Raw genomic sequence first — 23094 nt, forward strand, 5'->3', positions numbered from 1 at the left:
GGTTGGGGGGGAAGGCCAGCAGAGAAGAGAGTAAGGAAAGCGAGACAGAGCCAAGAGGCCACGGACTGCTGAGCCAGCTTAGAGTCCTACCCCCATCTCCCTGCTGTGGACTTTATACCAGGTTGCACAATTACACCAACAAAGTGCAGCCTCTGTCACCGGCTGAAAGGAGAACCATGTCAGAATTTTACCCTATGGGATCTTTGCTCTCCTGCCACCTGGAAATCCTCCCTGAGCTCAAAGCCTGCTGCTCTGGCATCAGGGCAAAGCCGACAAGATCCATGTAGCCAGCCAACAAGTATATCTTCATTTGATGTCATAAAGGTGACCACTGGCATGAAGCTCTGGATAAAGAAAGGGAAACTGTCTGGAAGAAGATGTTTTCAGCATCTCAGACTAGGGAGATTCCAACAGAGAAGTGCCAAGTTACATTCCATGCTGGAACAAAGCACTGTGGGTTCAAAGTTCAAGGCGGTCTTCCATGGATGGAAAGATGTTTAAAAAAAAAAAAGGTGAAAAATGGTGTTCTCTCGGGTAGAACCATTTGCTTTCCAATGCTAGGGCTCATAAGATTTTTTTTCAAGATTTGTATTTATTTATTTGAGAGAGAGAGAGAAAGAGAGAGGTGGGGGAGGGGCAGAGGGGGAAGGAGAGGGAAAGAATCTCAAGCAGACTCCACACTGAGCACAGAGCCTGACACGGGACTTAATCTCACAACCCTGCGATCATTACCTGAGCTGAAACCAAGAGTCCGATGTTTAACCGACTGAGCCACCCAGGTGCCCCCATATGCTTTTTAAATAGCACACCAGGGGCGCCTGGGTGGCTCAGTCGTTAAGCGTCGGCCTTCGGCTCGGGTTGTGATCCCAGGGTCCTGGGATGGAGCCCTGCATCAGACTTCTTGCTCCGCAGGGGGCCTGCTTCTCCCTCTCCCACTCCCCCTGCTTGTGTTCCCTCTCTCACTGTCAAATAAATAAAATCTTTAAAATAATAATAATAATAAATAAATAAATAAATAGCACACCAGTCCTCCTCATTATGTAATATATGCATTTTCATCCTCAAGAAAAATGTGTGTACCCCTTTACCCACCTTGCATTTTATAGATAGATAGCTTGATTGCTTGTAAAATGGATGGGCTGTAGCTCTTAGCTCTGCCATTATGCTGTTGAATGGAGCCCCTGGTTACTATCACTAGATCTATGGGTGGACCAGCCACTCTTCCGCAGCAGGGAGTGGGCTTTTGAGCACCATTTAAACTTTTGTCCATCCCTGTTCTACACACAAAGAGTTTCCTGGAAACATGGCTACACTCCAAAGATTTCAGAGAGTAGAATGCCTTCTAGAACTCCACTTTTCCAGTCACTTGGAATCACATAAGAAAGTAGATTTGAACTAAGACTCTTGAACCTAAATGTGTTCAAATCCTGGCTCTGCCATTTACTCGCTGTATGACTTTGGGAAAGTTGATCCGTGTCCCCAAGCTTCAGTTTCTTCATCTACAAAATGGGATGTGTTAGTTATCTTTTGCTGTATAACAAATTACCCCCAAACTTAGTAACTTAAAACAACATTTATTATCTCCATTTCTGTGGGTCAGAAATCCTGATGCAGCTTAACTGAGTCCTTTGGCCCTGAGACTTTATCACAAGGCTGCAGTGATCTCAAGGACCCCGTTGGGGTGGATTTGCTCTCAGCTCACTCACATCATTGTTGGCAGAACTCAGTAGCTCACAGGATTTAGACTAAGGCCTTAGATCCTCATGAGCTATTAATATGAGGCCTCCCTCAGTGCCTTGCCATGAGGGTCTCTCCATAAAGCATCTTAAAACATGGCAGCTTACGTCATTAGAGTAAGCAAGCAAGAGGACAAGAGGGAGGACCATTAAGAAAGAGACTGCTAGCAAGACAGAAGTCATTGTCTTTTGTAATCTAATCACAAACTGACATCCCATCACTTTTGCCACATTCTATAGAATGTTAGAAGCAAGCCTTTAGGTCCTGCCCACACTCAAGGAGAGGGGATTATACAAGAATATAAATACCAAGAGGGAGATGATTGGAGCCACTTTAGAATTAGCCTACCTTAGGGGGACCTGGGTGGCTCAGATGGTTAAGCAACTGACTCCGGATTTCAGCTCAGGTCATGATCTCGAGGTCTGATATCAGGGTTGTGAGATGGAGCCCTATTGTCGGGTTCCCACTGCGTGTGGAGCCTGCTTAGGATTTTCTCTCTCCCTCTGCCCCTCCCCAACCTCTAAAAAAAAGAGAATTAGCCTACCTTAGGAAATAATAATACCTCTTTGTAGGTTTCATTTAAAGATTGAATGAGGGCGCCTGGGTGGCTCAGTCTTTAAGCGTCTGCCTTCCGCTCAGGTCATGATCCCAGGGTCCTGGGATCGAGCCCCACATCGGGCTCCCTGCTCCGCGGGAAGCCTGCTTCTCCCTCTCTCACTCTCCGAGCTTGTGTTCCCTCTCTCGCTGTGTCTCTCTCTGTCAAATAAATAAAATCTTAAAAAAAAAAAAAAAAGATTAAATGAGAGGGGCGCCTGGGTGGCTCAGCGGGTTAAGCATCTGCCTTCGGCTCTGGTCATGATCCCAGGGCCCTGGGACTGAGCCCCGCATCGGGCTCCCTGCTCAGCAGGAAGTCTGCTTCTCCCTCTCCTTCTGCCCCTTCCACCTACTCGTGCATGCAGTCTCTCTCTCTCTCTCTCTCTCTCTCTCAAATAAATAAATAAAATCTTTAAAAAAAAAGATTAAATGAGAGAATGTGTTCAGTTCAGGGCCTGGCATATGTTATGTAACTGGCATATATAATAACTTATTACTATTAATGTAATAGTACATATAGTAATGTAATAGTACAACAGTAATGGAATGGAATGATTTCTCTCTCTTCTGGCTATTAGAACAAAACCTTTATGAGGAATAAATGAGATAATCTACATAATTCAGGAAGTACTGAACACATAGTATGTACTCAGTAGCCAGGAGTTATTATTAGCTTTATATGAGTGTGTGGTATCTGGTTTCCTCTCCAAGCTACCGGATATGCTATGACTATGGTAACTTTTCCGGGATGGACTTATTTTCAAATATTTTGTCTCATTTATCTATGCATACCCTACACTTGCCACATCATAATGCTGGATTTGGGTTCATAAAATATAGCCAATGAAGCTAAACTCCAGCCTAATTTCCTGCCTGTTCAATGCTAAGAAAGGTATACTCAAAACCAGCAAGATGTGCTAATCATGGCGCCACCTCCTACATGCAGAAATCTGAGCCTGGCTCCATGGCTCCATGGAAGTTCCAGAGAGCGGGGAGTGTTCCCAGAATGAGCAGGGACTTGGTTGTGTGGACTTTGTTCCTTTCAAAAAAAAAAAAAAAAAAAAGCTGGTCACTGTGCAATCTGCTAAGTCCAGTCTGTAACTGAAGATAAGAGAAAGGGGATCCCATACAGTCTCTGTGAATGGAGTAAGGGCCCCCAAGAGGATGTTTCCACACCTGGATCGGGAGCAATAAGAACCAAGAGACTAAAAGAAGAGCAGTTTTACAGTAAGAAAGTGAGACGAAGATGGGCACCTGGCTGGATCAGTCGCAAGAGTGTGCAGTGCTTCATCTCAGGGTCATGAGTTTGAACCCCACGTTGGGTACAGAGATTACTTAAACTTGAGAAATTTTTTTTAATAATAATAATAAGAGGAAAGTGGGAGGAAGAGAGTCCAGTTTGCAATGTGAAAGAAAGATCACTAAGAGGTTGAAGTGAGCCAGCAGGGCTGGGTCGAAGCTGGCTTCCTTATAAGGAAGGAGGATATGGAGGGCTGGCCTGTGGCCACAGAAAACGAGGAAGTATAATCAAGGAAACCCCATTATTCTGGCTTTGAGTCATTTCACAGGGTTCACTCATGATTATATGAGAAAAATGGGGGCTCCTAAAGTCTAAATAATCTTTAAACCAAAAATACTATGGAAAGACAAAGGTCCCAGGGCACTGCTCATTTGATCTCATCTTTTTAGGCCAGGGGTATCTGTCCCCAGTCTCTCTCTCTCTCTCTTTCCCCAATCCCTTCTCCTCCTGCCCTATAAGTGTACATGTTCTTTCCTTCTGTCCGTGTTCCATGAGGAAGAAAAAAACACAATCCTCACCAGGAAATGCCTTAGGATCCTTTAGAATGAACTGTTTCTTGATGCAGACTCACCTTCTCAAGCAGTTACTGCTGTGGTACCATACCGTTAGAGCTCAATAGATACTCACAGATGAAGGCAGTTTACACCTCTGCCTCCAAATCAAGTCCCCTGTGTAGCTGTGATTTAAACAGGCCCATGGATTTTCAGAGATGCACTAGCCCTGGACCCTTCGCCCCCTGACGTGTCCCCAGACGTTACCAGATTTGCGCACGGAAATGTTCAAAGCAGAAGCTGCTGGGAAAGTTCTGTGGGGTTCAAGGAGAGGTGTGTTGCAATATCAAGTTCCTCTTCCTGTGACTGTAGTCTTCTCTCCTTCTAACTCTGTGTTTGAGAAAGAGGAGACTTGTAAGTTTCAAGACATTTCAGTAGCCGGAGAAAACCTCTGTCTGTTCCTCAGCAGGATGGCCGATTTTAGAAGGGAAAGAAGGGGTGGGGAGAGGAGGACTTGCCCCCAGGAAGCCTGACCACACAATGGGGATGGTGTATTTATTTACTCAGCCCTTTCCTACAGGCAGCCAGCGCGGCGGCCATTTCATTTTGCACTCAGGAAGTGTATTTAGTGGTAGGCTGGCCTTCTTTTCCTGTTAGTTTCCTGCAAGAGGACATCAGTGTCTTCTCAGGGCAGCAGCTGATAAGAAGGATGTTGTTGTTCAGTGGAGACAAACATATTTCCCGTCTCAGACCCAGACCCTTTCGAGGGCACAGAGAACTGGGCTTGGATGTGGAAATTGAAGAACCTGATGGACACGCCTATTTCCCTGGTGCCGGAGGTCTTCCTCCCTGACGTACTCTCTAGTGGGATACGGTAATAACACCCTCCACTTGTGTCGAATTTCAGACTTTTCCAGGGTAGCGTCCCACTGTACAGAAGCAGAGTTGGGGGGCACTGTATTTGGCTTAGCCTGGGAGTTACCTTGCAGGCCTCATATGAGGAGGCAGCTTTGGGTTTAACATTACATTCTGGGGAAATTACCCTAAGTTGGATTCCATGACTAGTCCCTACTCATCCTGCAGATCTCACCTTCGAAGTTACTACGACAGGGGAGTGTTCTGACACCCCCTCTCCCAGCCACCATTGAGTTAGGTGCCCCTCTTACACACACTACACTTCCACACTGGATTCACACATCCCTCGGGTGTACTTGCTTAGTGCCCGTCCCTCTTGTAGCGTGTCAGCATTGTGATACCAAGAACCACATCCATGCTGCTCATAGCTGCTTAGCACAGGGCCTGGCCCACAGTAGTTCTCTAAATATTTAGTGAATGAATGAGTCAGGAGTTGTCTCTAGGAGCAGCCTTGCCACCCTACACCATCATTTATTCTGGGGTGGTGCTCTGGGAATTATAAAAAAGGCATGTGCTAATTATCATATAATGATCACTAGTGGTTACAGTAATTGGTAGGGTAAAGCACAGTGGCAGAGCATGACTAAATAAAGCCCTCCACCAGTGGATATGGGCCCATCCCTGAACCCTGGATCTGGAATCCCACTGCCTGTCTCTGCTGGACTCCCCTAGACAGAGTTACTCCTTTTGGGGGAAATTCTGTTCAGAGTTGCCAACACTGGGGACAGGGAGAGCTCAGTTTCCTCTGAGTCTGTGAAACCATTCTGGCTTGGATATTAAATTAAAATACGGGGCCAAGAGTGGCCATCAGGCTCTGAGACAGATTTCCCTTTAAGGATCTGCACTGAGTCATTCCTCCTCCGAATTATATATAACTAACTAACTAAATAGATAGATAAAACTTCTAACTCCCTCAGGATGAGTGATAGAAGCAAAAGTTCTTCCCATTGAGGCCAACATTCATGGCCTCAGCCCCCTCCCTGGGAACAAGGGGGCAATCTGAGAGGATCCCATTCTTTCCTCCCTCACAAGCTCGGGGCCTATGGCTTCCTGTTGCTGAGGGGTGGTGAGAACAGAGATAGGGCAGGAGGAAGAGTAAGCTGAGGACACGGTACTTTGATGGCCCTGAGGCTGTGGGGGGAGGTGCAAACTGGGAGGAAGGATGGCAAGACATGAAGAATCCCTGTGGCTTCTTCAACACCTCTCGCATACCAGACAACCGAGGCACAGCCCAGGTGCCAGGACACGAGGGAACCAGAAATGCAGCCAGTGGGAGGTAATGACAGCAAAGAGGCAGGCAGATCTGATACACAGGCCCTGTGGGAGCCCCGCAAACTACTTAAGACTGAGGGCAGCCCAGAGGAGAAGGCATTGAGTGTGAGACCTTGAATCCGGAGGCCCACACTCTATTTTTAGCTCAGTCATCAGTTTATAGGAGGACCTTAAGTGAAAAATGAATGTCAAAGATGTGGCTTAATCAGCTACTTAGGGGATGGGCAGATGTTTGTGAGATGCCATGAAATCTCTAGATGAAAAGAATTACCAGGAAAAGTTGGGGCGCCTGGGTGGCTCAGTTGGTTAAGCGACTGTCTTCGGCTCGGGCCATGATCCTGGAGTCCTGGGTTCGAGTCCCACATCGGGCTCCCTGCTCAGCAGGGAGTCTGCCTCTCCCTCTGACCCTCTTCCCTCTCGTGCTCTCTATCTCTAATTCTCTCTCTCTCTCAAATAAATAAATAAAATCTTTGAAAAAAAAAAGAGTTACCAGGAAAAGTTATTATGTTGAGTGTTCTATCATATGGAAGTCAGAGCATCTTTGAGCTCCTGTACTGGAATCAGAGGCTACGGTGTTTTCATCTTGGGTGGACTAGTCCCTAGTGATCCACTTTCTAACAGCCTTAGCTGAGAACAGGGTCATTGTCGAGGTCCATAAGGAATACAACCAGAAATCTCATCTCTGGAGTATTAGAAATTTCCAACCAAGCTCTAACACTTTTTCTGTGCAGATAGATCCTGGCCAGGCCTCACTTGCCTAGAGGAGTGTACAAGCTATGACCTGATGATGCTTCTCCCTCTCTGTTTCTCTCCCAAACTCTTTCTCCACTCTTTCTCTTTTTCACATGTACATAAGGCCACTTAGAAATGTTGATTCATCAAGGGACAGTTGGAGATTCCAAAATGATCACCCCAATTGTGGCTCTCCATCTCCAACCACTCAGCCTTTTTGTTTTAAAAGCAGTGGTTAAATCAGACCCTTTTTCTTTTTATTTGGCAGGTATGTGACCCTGGTATTCTTCTCTATTCAATGCCTTGTATACTTCCCTATAAATACTTCCGCCCCACTCCCTTCTCTGGTTTCTTTCTACAAACCATCCAAATTGTCATTCCAAAGGGATGTTAGTCACTGAGCAATTCAGTAAAAGTATATCCCCCTTCCTGATCTCTTCAAAGTTAGCAGGCTGTCTAGACTCATAATAAGACTTTAACCCAAATCTACACCAAGTACTGACTTGTCCTGAATGACCTAAGCAGTAACCACCCCGGGTCACAGTCATCACAGGAGCAGATATTATTTTTCTGCTATTGCACAAAGTGGACAAAGGTTGTCTAGCTGATGCAGAATGGATCCCTTGATAAAGCCAGTGCTGCGTGTAAACAAAAACAAACAAACAATCACAAATACGGGCATGTGACTGGTAAAGCATACTTTAGGGGGAAAGCTGAGCCAAACCTACAATATCACAAAGAGCATGCATATGATCAACCAGGACTCATCTCTGAAACCCCCAAATCCTAGGATTTCAATGTCATTTACAAACTTCCAGTAGAAATAAGCTTAGTACTGATAAAAAGGAATATTACTTCACATTATAAATAATAAATGCATGACATTCTTATCCAGGGAGGGAATATAATCAGAATACAGTAAACATATGGACTGCAGAGCCATATATAAGTGAACCAGCCATTTTTCAACCCTGGTCCTATATCACAATACCAGGCCCCTCTCTTAGTTGCAGGGATTTCACTTCACCGGGCTGGAGTAGGATCCAGGGATCTGCATGTTATTTTTGCAAAGCTCCCCCAAGTGATTCTGATTCATAACCAGGTTTAAGTTCCACTACTCGGATAACCTTTTCTAACAGAGTGAGAGACTATCGAATGGCCTCTGGGTTTGACCCAGCCCGGTAGTCCCTATGATCCTAACTGTCAAATGGCTTGGGTAGAGACAGGCACAGCTGGTATCCTTGTGACATGGAACAAACTCCAAAGCAGCCTTCAGACTCTGGATCCACTGACCAAATCCAGTAGCACAATAATCCTCTGGTCCCTGACTCATTTAGAAACTTCAAGATTTGAGACTTTCCCACCATAGGGATGAATCAGTTGGGGTTTTTTAGAACTACCTTTGGAAGGAAATATTCAGATTTGCTTACCAGAGTAAGGTGCAGATTTCTTGAAACATTTCCCTTGTGGCTCTTTCTGCAGTGTTTAGCAGAGTACTGGACATTCATTTATTCATTCAGTAAATGCTCACTGATTAAAAATTAGATACATACTCTATGCTAATAATTTGTTAGTGAGGATATCAATAAGTAAATACGACAGTGTTAAAACAGACCAGTTGTGGTCTCCAGCCTCTTTGGCACCTAACAGGCTCTCAACATTTCTTTTATTTTATCATGGTGGCTGAGTACAGTGGAAGAGCCATCCTGGGAAATTCTACCTAAGGGTCATTCCACCCTCTTAGGAACAAAACATCTGAGTTCTTCAGAAGATATAGCTAGCCCAGCATCAAGAACTGTAATAGAAGATCGCTCATCTTTTCTTTTTAAACGTAGATAGAAATGGACTTCCAGAGGATGAATGCCTTATTCACCTTTGGATCTCTAATACCGGATACATAGAGTAGCTTGCTCATAGTAAGTGGTTTTGAATGAGAACATGAATGAATGAAGCTTGAATCTCAGTTCTGCTACTTACTGTACATCCTGTACAAGAAACAGAATCATTCTGACCCTCTGCTTCCTCATGATTGGGACAACAAGCACCTTGCCCACTTGATACAGGATTAGAAGTCACACGTTTTAAGAGTCATCAGCACTGTGACTGGCATAAATGTGGTACTCAACAAATAGTTGTGGTCATGGTACTTAGTCGTTACCCTGACAACAGGTAACGAGAAGCTCCTAAGAACCAATTTGTGTGGTCAAACCGACACCTAGTGGTGCAATCTTAGAACACACACCAGAAGCCCATCAATTGCTGGTGTGAAACTTAAACTGCGGAATAACGAAGGACTACGGAGTACCTGCCTCACACAAGCAACATTATTTCATCCTTACCAGTTATTTTCTATCCTGATTGCATATTAGAATGACTCGTGAAGCTTTTAAAATCTACAGATGTCGGGGCGCCTGGGTGGCTCAGTTGGTTAGGCATCTGCCTTCGGCTCAGGGTCCTGGGATCGAGTTCTGCATGGGGCTCCCCGCTCAGCGGGGAGTCTGCTTCTCCCTCTCCCTATGCCTGATGCTCTGCTGCTTGTGCTCTCTCTCTCTGTGTCAAATAAATAAATAAAATCTTAAAAAAAATAAAATAAAATCTACGGATGTCGGAGTTCACCCTCAGAAATTCTGACTTAATTTGGGAGAGGTATGTATAGCACAAGCTGTGACATTTTTTTAAAAGATTTTATTTATTTATTTGAGAGAGAGAGAGCACCTGAGAGGGGGCAGGGTCAGAGGGAGAAGCAGACCCCCCGCCGAGCAGGGAGGCGGATGCAGGACTCAATCCAGGGACTCCAGGATCATGACCTGAGCCGAAGGCAGTCGCTTAACCAACTGAGACACCCAGGTGCCCACTGCGACATTTTTTAAAAAGCAATTTAAATATGCAACCCGGTTTGAGAATCATAGCAATAGACCTATAAGATAATTATGCTTTCCATGTTACAAATGATCAAAGTAAAGCTGAGAATGGTAAAGTAATCTGCACAGAGTCTCAAACTTATTAGTAGCAGAAGGAAATTTGAACTCAAGCACACCATTTTTCTACCACATCGCATCACCTTTGCAAAGACTTTTAGAAGTCGGATGTGCTCCGCTTAGTTTTTATCTGTGAGAGTCTCAAACTTAGGGGCATTAGGGAATTCCATGACCCTCTGGGGTGAAGTACTCCAAACAACAGTTTGGTGGTGATGCAGTAGTATGGGCCAATGAAGGCACCTATTTCCTGAATCCTCTCTCTGGACACTTTCTTCCCAGAGCATTAAACTCAACTGCTCTGGTGATGGATAAACGAGCAATGTGAAGTTATTTGATTCTGAAGTTAATAGCTACAAGATAAATTTAAAACTTTTTTTCTTTTCTGATATCATAAATATGTAAGAGAATTAACACAGATTAATCATCTATTATTGAGTTTCAGGAAAGAGGTGCTTATACTGCTACTGCACACTTATACGTTTGGCCAAAACTGTTGAGGTGATAGATAGCAGCAGGTAAATGAAAACAAAAGGGTCTAAACCCTAACATGTAAGACTGTGTCTTAAACTGACCTCCCACAGAAGTTCTAAGGGGAGGGCGCCTGGGTGGCTCAGTCGTTAAGCATCTGCCTTCAGCTCAGGTCATGATCCCAGGGTCCTGGGATCGAGTCCCACATCAGGCTCCCTGCTCAGTGGGAAGCCTGCTTCTCTCTCTCCCACTCCCCCTGCTTGTGTTCCTGTTCTCCCTGTCTCTGTCAAATAAATAAATAAATTCTTTAAAAAAAAAAAAAGAAGTTCTAAGGGGACAGATGGATGATCTTGAAAGGCATACAAAGCACAATCTCTTCCAAACCCATCATGTAGAAAGTGCCAGTTCAGCCCAGGTGTGCAAAATGAATGGGACCTCATTGGATAAATGAGGAGGGCTGAGGCATCTTATAGAGACGGGATCCAGGCCACTGCCTGGCTCCATGACTTGCTAGGATGATTTCCCTGCATTTTAAGAAATGATTTTCTTTGTTTGGTGCTGGGCAGCATATGGGAGCAGGCTGAGAGTGCTAAGGGTCAGCTAAGTGGGCAATATTCTAGAAACTCACTATGTGAAAAGCCTGTCAGGGGTCACAAACTGTCAGCCCAAGAACAGATTTTGGCTCACAGATATGTTTGGCACAGTATTGGTTTATAGTGTTTTCATTTTTATTTTTTTAAGAAAGAGATGGGGGGAGAGGCAGAGGGAGAGGGAGAATCTCAAGCAGGCTCCATGCCCAGATGTGGGGCCCTGTCTCAGGATGCTGAGATCATGACCTGAGCAGAAATCAAGAGTCAGACACTTAACCAACTGAGCCACCCAGCTGCACCCCCTTCTTCTTCTTCTTCTTTTTTTTTTTTTTGAGAGAGAGAGAGAGTGGGGGGGGAATATTTTTAAGTTAGTTGTCAATATTTTAACATTGGAGAGATTTCATGTAAAAATCTCAATTTTTTGTGTGTGATGTAATGTAGAGAGGCTTGACTGTCCTGGTCACCTGCCATATCCCCAGTCTAGAACAGTACCTGGAACATAATGACTGTTTAATAAGTATTTTTTGAATAAATGTTATTCAAAAAACAGTCCTATAAGAGGAATTATTATTTTCATTTTACAGTAAACAAAAGAAATATCAGAGAATTCAAGTAATTCACTTAAGGCCACGCAATTGATAAGTAGCAGAATATTGGGACTCAGATGTGTTTGCCTTCCAAACTGGCGTTCTGTCCATTGTGCCACACTGCTCAGTGTCCTACACTGGTGGGCTTTTCATAATCATAAAAAGCTTTTCAATTTAGACTTTTTAAAAACTGCTTTATTGAGTTATAATTATACACCATACAACTCACCCATTTGAAGTGTACAATGCAATGGTGGGGTTTTTTTTTTTTTTTTTTGTGCAACCATCACCACAACCATCACCACAATCTAATTTTAGGACATATTTGTCTCCCCTAAAAGGAACCCCCTTAGCAGTCAATTCCTATTCTCCTCTCCCTCCCCATTCCCATTCTGTCAGTCCAAGCAACCACTAATTTACTTTCTGTCTCTATAAATTTGTCTGTTCTGGAAATTTCATATAAATCATACAGGATGTGGTTTTTCAAAACTGGCTTCCTTCATTTAGTATAACGTTTTCAAGTTTCAGCCTTGTTGTAGCTTGTACCAGTACGTTTCTTCTTACTGACAAATAAAATTTCATTGTACAGATACAGCCACTTTTATTTATCCATCCGTCAGTTGATGGACCTTGAAACTGTTTCCACTTCTTGGCTACTGTGAATAATGCTGTTATGAATATTCCTGTCAATTTAGATTTTTGATATTTCAGAAGTTAGTCATTGTAATGTTTTGTGTTAAAAGCAATCATTTAAGTGTATACATTAAAAATCTACCACCATTTTTGGGCGCCTGGGTGGCTCAGTTGGTTAAGTGACTGCCTTTGGCTCAGGTCATGATCCTGGAGTCCGGGGATCAAGTCCCACATCGGACTCCCCACTCAGCGGGGAGTCTGCTTCTCCCTCTGACCCTCCCCCCTCTCATGCTCTCTCTCTCTCTAATAAATAAATAAAATCTTAAAAAAAATCTACCACCATTTTTAAAAATACGATTTTGGCACTTTATTTTTTAACATAGAGCTGGAGTCTCAAAAACGTGAAAGTATCCAGCTCATTTGTTCTTGACCCCTGAGAGGATCTGATGCTGCCTCCAAACAGACAAGCCCGTTTTATCCAACTAGAGAAAAAAATTCCTCAAAGTGAGAGAAATGGTCTTATGCTTCCTGGTGTATCCATGATGAGTAAATAACACATACATTTGGTAAGTATTTGCTGACAATACCATCATCAAGAAATGATGGTAGGGTGGTAGGATTAAGTCATAACCAATAGGAGATTGTGGAAGGACAGAGAGTAAATTCTAACACAGATGCTTTCGTTTTGACCCACAAGCCCCACTTTGCTGTTGGTCTGGTCAAGAAGCTTACTGTGGATGGTAATTCACTAATGGATACTAACTTTGATGGTATGTGTAAACTAATAAAGATATGAATCTTGGTTGAAAAATGGAAGTTTTCTCTAGATCTCAACTAAGAGGACAGCACGGTGTTTCTCCCACATGCTGGGCCAAACAGAGCTTCCTTTCATTTTATTTTATTTTATTTTTTAAAAGATTTTCTTATTTGAGAGACAGAGAGTGCGCGCGCACAAGTGGGGGGAGGGGCAGAGGGAGGAGGAGAAGTGGAATCCCGGAATCCCCGCTGAGCCAGGAGCCCCCACAACGCGGGGGGGGGGGGGGCCTCCATCCCAGGACTCTGAGATCATGACCCTTGCCGAAAGCAGACACTTAACCAACTGAGCCACCCAGGCGCCCCCAGAAGCTTCTTTTTGGGGCAGGATAGGGAGCTGTCACTTGTTTCATCAACCAGTGGAGTTCATGAATGTTGTGGTAGAAGATTCGGGAGAGGAAAGATGAAAAGAGGAACAAGAAAAAGGAGGTAACTGAGAAGAGAGTGTGCTACAGATGCCTCAGTGGGGAGGAACAGGGGAGGGTCTTTATAAAGGATTTGTGACACTCCTGGAGTATTTTATCATTATAATATTTTGTTAATATGAACAGATTAGCAAAAGCAGGAGGGTAAGAAGAATGGATGTCCAGCTTCTTCATTGCAAAGTACCAAGTAAACCAATTTAGAAACAGGAGAGGAAAAAGTTGCTGTCACGGACCCCTACCAAGCTCACTCCTTCTCCAGCCTTTCCGCCCGCCCTTCCGCTCACCTGGAAGGTGTTCCCTCCTCTCTTTGGTACTGTCCCAGTCCTGTACTCGGTCTGAGAGCCAAGCTAGTTCCTGGGTCTCCATGACTACTCCTACACCTCCCACCCCCACCCCGACTCCTATAGCACATCTGCTGGGTGCCACACACTTCCTACTAGATTAAGCATATTGTCTGTGAAAGATCCTTATATGTATGCCTTATAGAACCCTTGTAAGCCCCTCGAGCACAAGGGCCATTTCTTCAGCGGCTGCTACATCTCCCACAGTTCAGACCTTCTAAGAGACCCTCTGTTTGGCCTTGCTGACCGACTGAAGAGTTCAGTTGGGCTCCCTTGTTCCTGCCAGCAATGCAGAGTACACAATAAAGGCCTTTCACGAGGAAATGACAAAGTCAAAGCTAGAGGGGCTGAGAAAGTACTTGTACAGAATTCTTTATTGTCTCAAATGCCTCTTGGTAGCCAGATCCCAGAATCCTCTGGTTTAATAGATGTGGAAATAACCTCGATATACACGATGGTGCTTTTTGGATTCCTGTTTCACTTGGATGGAATGTGTAAACTAATAAATAAAAACATGGGTTACGCGGGTCAGGAAAAGGAAAGATTTTCTGTTAACGCGGTTAACTGCTACTCCCCCAAAGTCCTTTTAACCCCCGTGTCCCATAGCTGTGAGGCATTCCTAGTGGAAATGGTTGCTTTTTATATTGCTGGTGATGACAGTGCCACCAGAAGAGGGGATGTGATCAAGGGAAGAAAAAAGGAGCGATTCGCATTTCCTGTATTTTCATCTCTAAATGTCCCAAAGCTCTTTAAGGTGTAAATAACAATCAATTTTTAGGGAAGAAAGCTGGAGTCACACTACTTTGCATACCGGGTCTCTCCTCTCCCGTAGTGATTTTTTTCTCTTGGTATTGTGTGGAGACAAGGAACTTGAAGGGACCCCACGGAAAAAGCTGGTTTTATTCTTCGCTCCTTTCCCTGTTTGTCTTCTCACTAGGACCTGTACTCCTGCCCTGCGTCATGGCTTCTAGCACAAATACTGTATGTCCTCCTTGTAAGGTCAAGGAGCTTATGATTTCTTCAGAGTCTCCCAGCACAAGAGTATCTAAGTACTGACCGGGTGGGGTGGTCATGTACCACGGGCTCCAGACACCACTGACTCCTGACGCCAAGACCCCTGGCTCCAGGGGCATGAATGACCTATGGAGGACACCTGAGCACTCATCCTCGTTTTGACCAGTTCCTGGATGCCAGAGAGGACTCGTAGATGAAACTACCATCCTCAATAAAAACTCCAGACCTCGAGCAAAGATGAGACTCATGCTCCTTTCCCTTCCGGGGTCTCCCAAATGCTCCATCGGTATCTGCTCTCTCTATGCTTTCAATAAACTCTGCTCTCACTTGCTGCTGGCTCAAGTTTGATTTCTATCCTGCGTGAAGCCAAGGATCCTCTTGGTTGGTCCTGCAGGACCCCCTCTGGTTCCCTGCCCTGGCCCGCCTACATCAGTATGCTCTGACAGAACCCCATCTGGTGATACATATATAGTCTGCACCTCTTCCATCATGTCAAAATCTTGAAAGCGTGAGGGTATGTTGAGGCTCCCGAGAATTGTCAATTAGCATCGTGAAACTTCAGTGATGCTTCCAAGGGATCTCAGAGTGTTCATATGCCCATGTATGTGGTGCGAAGGAGAATGATCATACCAGCCTGGTCTTCCTGTAACACTCTTGTAAAGAACTTGCTCTAGAACAAGACTAGACTTGTAGATTAAAAAAAAAAAAATCACCTAAGCTGTCCCTTTCATAGACAAATGGTATTCTAGTTTGGGTTTCAGAGGCCTCTTCATATAGCTTGCAAAGAATGATGGGTCTTTTAATATTTCTACTCTAGTAAAATTCGGAGCTCTGACCTATAATTAGTATATAACTTTTCTAGGGTATGGAAAAATAGGTTCGATTACCTAATGTGATGTCAATTTTCTTTAAGCCTCTGTGTAAACGGTGCACATTAAAAAACCAGGACTACTGTTAAATAGATTTTTCTTTATAAACATAATGACAAAAAGATTGTACAAGATCAATTAAAAAAACAGAATGGGTCCACTGTTGTCTGTCTTGGTGTAAGAGAAGGGCTCATGCTAGAAATGATCACCTTTCCTTCCAGGGGAAGAGCACATGACCCTGGAAAAAAATGTTTGCGTATTTACCCATCTAGAGATCCGGGTTGTCAGATCCAAATGGTCCCACCATAATCCTTTTTTCCCGGGCAGTGCTCAGATCTTTCACAGATGACAATTGACCTCTGCTTCTTGTGTGTAGGTCCACGACTGGACTCTGTGACCAGGGATTTGGTGTGCGGGGCCTCACAGGCTGCAGAGAAATATTAACACATGAGTGCCTATGCCTATGCCGAACACATGGTCTCATGTAAAAGGTAGACCCAAAGAGAAAGCCTCTTCAGCCACAGTTTATCAGAATAGCTCTATGAACTAGTACAATAAATAAGAAAGTAGAATTTATGACTTCAGGACCTGTCCTCCTTTGACCCCCGTCAGAAGCCTAACGTGGCAAATATGCCTGAATTTCCCACCCAAGAAGGCTTGGGCATCTGTGTGATGACCTTTGGGGTTAGCCTGCATTTTTAATGTCTTTACTATTAAGCAGAAGTAGCAGCAGTGATGGGACGCCCTTGTATCTGTGACTAAAGAGACCTATTCCTGGGACGTGCTGAGAAGGTGCATTCACTCAGGGTGAACAGTCCCAGGGGACAAAGCACTGCTCTATCTCAACCCCATAAACCAATGTAGTGATGGCCAGGGTTGAGCTTGTACCCAGGTTATAGCATTCTCGGGAGTCTAGGTTGTTCTATCAGTCAAGTTTTCTGCATTACTCCATGGGCGAATAAAAGGGATATCCTCTGTAGAGAAAAGGACCCTCACACATTGTTGGGCTCCCCAGTGAGCAGAGAGTCTGCTTGAGATTCTCTCTCTCTCTCTCCCTCCACATCTCCACCACTCGTGCACACCTCTCTTTAAATAATAAAACAGCAACGTGTAAATGCTAGAATAAATTAGATCCTTTGCATCTATTTAAACTTAAAATGAAAACACTTTTTTTTAAGATTTTTTAAAAAAAATTTTAAGTAATCTTGGGTGCCTGGGTGGCTCAGATGGTTAAGCGGCTGCCTTCGGCTCAGGTCATGATCCCAGGGTCCTGGGATCGATTCCCACATTGGGCTCCCTGCTCAGCGGGGAGCCTGCTTCTCCCTCTGCTTCTCTCTCTGTCTTTTATGAATAAATAAATAAAATCTTTAAAAAAATTTTTTTTAAGTAATCTCTATAGCCAATGTGGGGCTTGAACTCATGACCCTGATATCAAGAGTCACGTGTTCTACTGACTGAGCCAGCCAGGTATCCCAAAATGAAACTACTTTGGAGGTCAATTTAAAAAGTTAAAAAGACAACAAAGCTTTTCACAATTCTTTTAGAGGGTACGTAAAGCAAAAGAGTTGGAAGTTCAACATTCTAGACAGCATTTTTCATGATTTGTATCAGGACTTGGCGGGCTTTTTCTATAAAGGGCCAGATAGTAAATATCTTAGGTTTTGAGGGTCAGATGGTCTGTCTCAAAACCACTCAACTCTGCTGTTGTAGCATAAAAGTAGCCACAGGCAGTTTGTAATGAATGAGTGTGGCTGTGTTCCAATATAGGTTTACATGTGGGCACTGCCATTTGAGTTTTCTATACATTTTATGTGACAAAATATTATTCTCCTTCTGATTTTTTCAACCATTCAAAAATATAAAAATCATTCCAGTCCACAGAGTGTATAAAAAAACAGGAGACAGGCTGGATTTGGTCAGAGGGCCACAGTTTGTTGACCCCTGATTTATTCTAATTGGATAAATTAGTCTTACAAATTAGTAAATCAGTAATCTCAAAGCTAAACTGTAATCTGTCTCACATTTGCCAAAGCAAAGGCCTGGTCCTTGAGGCCTTAAGCAAAATAAATCAGAAATAGATGAATTAAACATGAAAGTTCTTCTATTGTCAATAATCCCATTCCCAGAGGCAACCTCTGTCTTCAGTTTGTTATATATATCTTTCCAGATATTCAGCTGTGCAGATACACATACATATGCACACAACATATATGTTTTTAAAGAAACTAGGGTGCCGGGCTGGCTCAGTCTGCAGAGCATGTGACTCTTGATCTCGGGGTTGTAAATTCAAACCCACATTGAGTGTAGAGATTACATAAAATTAAAAAATTTTTCAAAAAATAAGTAAATAAAAAATAAACCATATATAAATGTATATGAGTTGTAGGTTTTTTAAGATTTTTATTTATTTATTTGACACAGAGAGAGAGAGCAAGCGAGCAAGCAGATAAGCAGGGGGAGCGGCAGGCAAAGGGAGAAGCAGACTCTCCGCTGAGCAAAGAGACAGGACCCCGGGATCATGACCTGAGCCAAAGGCAGATGCTTAACCAACTGAGCCACCCAGGCGCCCCACGAGTTGTTTGTTTAACAAAAAATAAGACAACATATATATTGTTCGGCATTTTTTCAATTTATTTATATATATTTTTTTTTTTTTTTTTTTTTTTAGGTGGGGAGAGGCAAAGGGAGAGGGAGAAAGAGATTCTTAAGCAGGTTCCATACCCAGTGTGGAGCTCAATCTCACAGCTCTGAGATCATGACTTGAGCTGAAATCAAGAGTTGGGAACTTAACCAACTGAGCCACCCAGGTGCCCCTCAATTTACAATATATTTTAAACATCTTTCCTTGTCATTCTTTTTAAAAATTGCCAATTAATAGGCATTTGAATCATTTCCAATTTTGAAATTATGAGCAATGAACATCTGTGTATCTTTGTACACATGGGTGAATATTTTCTTTTTTCTTCTTTAAAGATTCTATTTTTTATTATTTATTTATTTATTTATTTATTTATTTGAGAGAGAGAGCACGCAGGAGTACCAGCAGCAGGGGAGAGTCAGAGGGAGAGGGAGAAGCAGACGTTCCGCTGAGCAGGGAGCCTGACGTGGGGCTCCATCCCAGCACCCTGGGATCACGACCTGAGCCAAAGACAGACTCTTAACCGACTGAACCACCCAGGCGCCCCTAAATATTTTATTTTTAAGTAATCCCTCCACCCACTGTGGGGCTTGAACTTACAACCCCAAGATCAAGAGTTGCACGCTCTACCAACTAAGCCAGCCAGGCGCACATGGGTGAATATTTCAAAGGACAGATTCCTAAAAGTACAATTACTGGGTTTAAAGACATTCAAATTTTTATACTGAGGCAATCATCCCAAAGTTTATCCCAGGGTTTCTCAATCTTGATATCATAGACATTTGGGCTGATAAGTCTTTGTTGTAGGGCTCTACTGTACACTGCAGCATGTTAGCATCTCTAGCCTCTACCAGTTATATGCTGGCAACAACCCCCTGTTGTGACAACCAAAAAAATGTCTCTAGACAACACCAAATGTCCCCTGGGGGCAAAACCACTGGGTGGAGAACCATGGCCCTGGACCTTTGTTTTCTTTTTTTCCTTTTATTTCACTTTTTTTCCTATTCCCCTTTCAACAACCTCTTATATTATCCTTCCTTCACGAAGGAAAAGTACTTAAAGGAACTTGTGATTCAGTACATATTGCTTGTGAGATAATAGGAAAAATATATATTGGTCTCTCCCACCACCCATTCCTGGCACAGAGTACTGAAACCCTCATAATTTCCTAATAACAAGAACACTAAGAGCATTTCTTGTTCTAATATTTGTCTTTGACCCCTCCCCTGACAGAGGGCTCTTAAAACCTTTGGGTTTTTTTATTTTGTTTTGTTTTGTTTTCTTCTCTTAAGACCTTTGTAAATTGGGGCGCCTGGGTGGCTCAGTCGTTAACGTCTGCCTTCAGCTCAGGTCATGATCCCGGGGTCCTGGGATCGAGCCCCACACCGGGCTCCCTGCTCCACGGGAAGCCTGCTTCTCCCTCTCCCACTCCCCCTGCTTGTGTTCCCTCTCTCACTATGTATCTCTCTGTCAAATAAATAAATAAAATCTTAAAAAAAAAAACTTTGTAAATTCTTAAGTGATAAGAGCATGTGGAGCATCTTTTGGTCTATTGAGGCAACCCTAGACTGGCTTCTGGGTTGAGGTTGGTCACCAGAAAGACCAAGCCATGATTAGAAGCTTGGGATTTTCGGCCCACCCCTCATCCTTTAGAGAGGGGAAAGGGGCTAGAAACCAAGTTAATAATTAATCATGCCTGTGTGAGGAAGCCTCCATAAAAATACCAACAGTATGGAGCCCACAGAGTTTCTGGTTGGTGAAACATCTACACCAGGAGTGTGACACATACCCCAACTCCACAGGGACAGAAGCTCCTGCTGTCAGGACCCTCCCAGACCTCCCCCTATGTAGCTCTTGGTCTGGCTATTCATCTGTCTCCCTTATCATATCCTTAATAAACTGGTCAGTGTGTTTCCAAGTTTTGTGAGCCACCCTAAGAAATTACTTGAACCTGAGGAGGGGGCTGTGGGATCCTCACAACGCTGTTTGATTTGTAGTCAAATTGGACAGAAATTGAGGGCAACCTGGGGACCTACTACTTGTAACTGGCATCTGAAGTAGGGTGGGAACAATCTAGTGGGCCTGAGCCCCTAACCTGTGGAATCAGATGCTATCTCCAGGTAGATAGCGTTCGAATTTGGTTAAGTTGTGGGACCCCGAGCTGGTGTTGCAGAGAATTGCTTGTGGTGGGGGGAAAACCCTCATGTATTTGGTGACCAGAGTGTCAGAAATGAAGTGTTTTAAATGTTCTGTAGGCAAAGGGTAAAGGAGACACATAAAAAAGACACAGGCGGAGGAAAGAACTGGGTTTTTCTTTATACAAGAGGGGAAAATGGTTTTTCGAATACAACACCCCTCTGTTATTGAGATAGGGAAACTGAAGGGACCCCACGAAAAAAAGCTGTTTGGGTTTTTGTTGTTGTTGTTTGTTTGTTTGTTTTTGCTCCTTTCCCTGTTTGTCTTCTCACTAGGACCTGTACTCCTGCCCTGCATCATGGCTTCTAGCACAAATATTGTATGTCCTCCTTGTAAAGTCAAGGAGCTTATGATTTCTTCGGAGTCTCCCAGTACTACAATATCTAAGGACTGACCGGGTGGGGTGGTCATGTACCACGGGCTCCAGACACCACTGACTCCTGACGCCAAGACCCCCGGCTCCAGGGGCATGAGTGACTTATAGAGGACATCTGAGCACTCATCCCCGTTTTGACCAGTTCCTGGATGCTGGAGAGGACTCGTACACCAGACTGCTGTCCTCAATAAAAACTCCAGACCCCAAGCAAAGACGAGACTTACTCTTCTTTCCTTTCTGAGTCTCCCAGACACTCTGCCTGCATCTGCACTCTCTCTGTCTTCAGTAAACTCTGCTCTCACTTCCTGCCCACTCACATTTGAGTTCTATCCTGTGTGAAGCCAAGGATCCTCCCGGCTGGTCCTGTGGACGCCCCCTGGGTCCTCAGACCCAGGCAGCTGGTATCATTATGGGCTCAAGTGTGTCCCCTCCCTCCCAGATTCATACGTTGAAGTCCTAACCCCTAGTATCTCAGAATGTGATATTTGGAGATAGTCTTTAGAGGGGTAATTAAGTTAAAATGAGATCATTTAAAGTGGACCCTAATCCAATATGACATAAAAGAAGGAAATTTGGACACAGACTTGTACAGAGGAAAGACCATGTGAAAACAGGGAGAAGACAGCCTTCCGACAAATCAAGGGGCCAGCTCTCAGAAACCAGCTCTGCCAATACCTCAGACTTCCAGTCTCCAGAACTGTGAGAAAATAAATTTTTGTTTAAGCCATCAAGTCTGTAGTATTTTGTTATGACAGTCCTAGCAAACTCATATACCCTCCCAGTGTATTTGAATTTTAAATAAAGAATGAGTAAAAAAGTCAGTGACTGATCCAAAGGAATGACTATCTAACAATGGGTTTTCGCAGGGGAGATAATTTGGGGCATTTTCCCGAGAGGCTTCAGATCATTCTATGTAAGCTTAAACATGGAGTTGCCTTTATTCAGCTTGTTTTCTATAGCAGCTTCTCTGATGAACAATTATTAACTTCTATAATCTTAATGTCAGATTCCTTTGATTTATTTAAAGGGGAATTCTGTTGATTCAAAAAAACCAGAAGAGCAAGGCAGGCAATGATTCGAGATCACGAAAAATGAAATGAGTTTGGGAACGTGAAGTTTGTTGCTTAGAAAGCACTGTATTTTTTTTAAACCAGTTTTTTTTAAGGTTTTATTTATTTATTTGTCAGAGAGAGAGAGAGAGCGAGCATGCACACAAGCAGGGGAAAGAGCAGAGGGAGAAGCAGACTTCCCGCTGAGCAATAAGTCCAGTGAGGAACTCGATTACAGGACCCTGGGGTACCCTGCCTCACACAAGCAACATTATTTCATCCTTACCAGTTATTTTCTATCCTGATTGCATATTAGAATGACTCGTGAAGCTTTTAAAATCTACAGATGTCGGGGCGCCTGGGTGGCTCAGTTGGTTAGGCGTCTGCCTTCGGCTCAGGGTCCTGGGATCGAGTTCTGCCTGGGGCTCCCCGCTCAGCGGGGAGTCTGCTTCTCCCTCTCCCTCTGCCTGATGCTCTGCTGCTTGTGCTCTCTCTCTCTGTGTCAAATAAATAAATAAAATCTTAAAAAAAATAAAATAAAATCTACGGATGTCGGAGTTCACCCTCAGAAATTCTGACTTAATTTGGGGGAGGTATGTATAGCACAAGCTGTGACATTTTTTTAAAAGATTTTATTTATTTATTTGAGAGAGAGAGAGAGCACCTGAGAGGGGGCAGGGTCAGAGGGAGAAGCAGACCCCCCGCCGAGCAGGGAGGCGGATGCAGGACTCAATCCAGGGACTCCAGGATCATGACCTGAGCCGAAGGCAGTCGCTCAACCAACTGAGCCACCCAGGTGCCCAAGACTCCCCAACTTTCTTGAGTAGTATGTATTCTTAGAAAGAAACAACAGGCCTCAGTGGAGTTACTTTTGCTAAACCCCACCAAGCCTCAATACCTAACCTAATTGCACTTCTAGCCATTCCCAGCAGTGGAATTTTATACCAATTAGTTTGGAATTTCCAGATCTGCACCAGTGAGGTAAACTGCATTAACTCCTTTGTCCCACCCTCTTTCTGCCAGCAAGAAACCTGCCATTTTGTACAACTTGGAGCTCCTTGCTACTTGCTAGATGG

The 23094-nt window shown here is 43.9% G+C and overlaps 1 protein-coding gene across 1 annotated transcript in view; it reads right to left on the reverse strand.

The window, feature by feature from the left end:
* Nucleotides 1–15920: 15920 nt before the first annotated feature.
* The window catches only part of HEATR4 (HEAT repeat containing 4), a 34992-nt gene continuing 27818 nt past the window's right edge, over nucleotides 15921–23094 (reverse strand). Inside the window, exon 16 of the mRNA XM_073895523.1 lies at nucleotides 15921–16186. Coding sequence (XP_073751624.1) covers nucleotides 16028–16186 — 159 coding nt within the window. The 3' untranslated portion in view covers nucleotides 15921–16027. The remainder of the gene's footprint in view (nucleotides 16187–23094) is intronic.

This window comes from Callorhinus ursinus, unplaced genomic scaffold (genome assembly GCF_003265705.2).
Source record: "Callorhinus ursinus isolate GAN/ISIS: 27379988/994484 unplaced genomic scaffold, GSC_fseal_2.0 scaffold8, whole genome shotgun sequence".
Classification (NCBI taxonomy): Eukaryota; Metazoa; Chordata; class Mammalia; order Carnivora; family Otariidae; genus Callorhinus; species Callorhinus ursinus.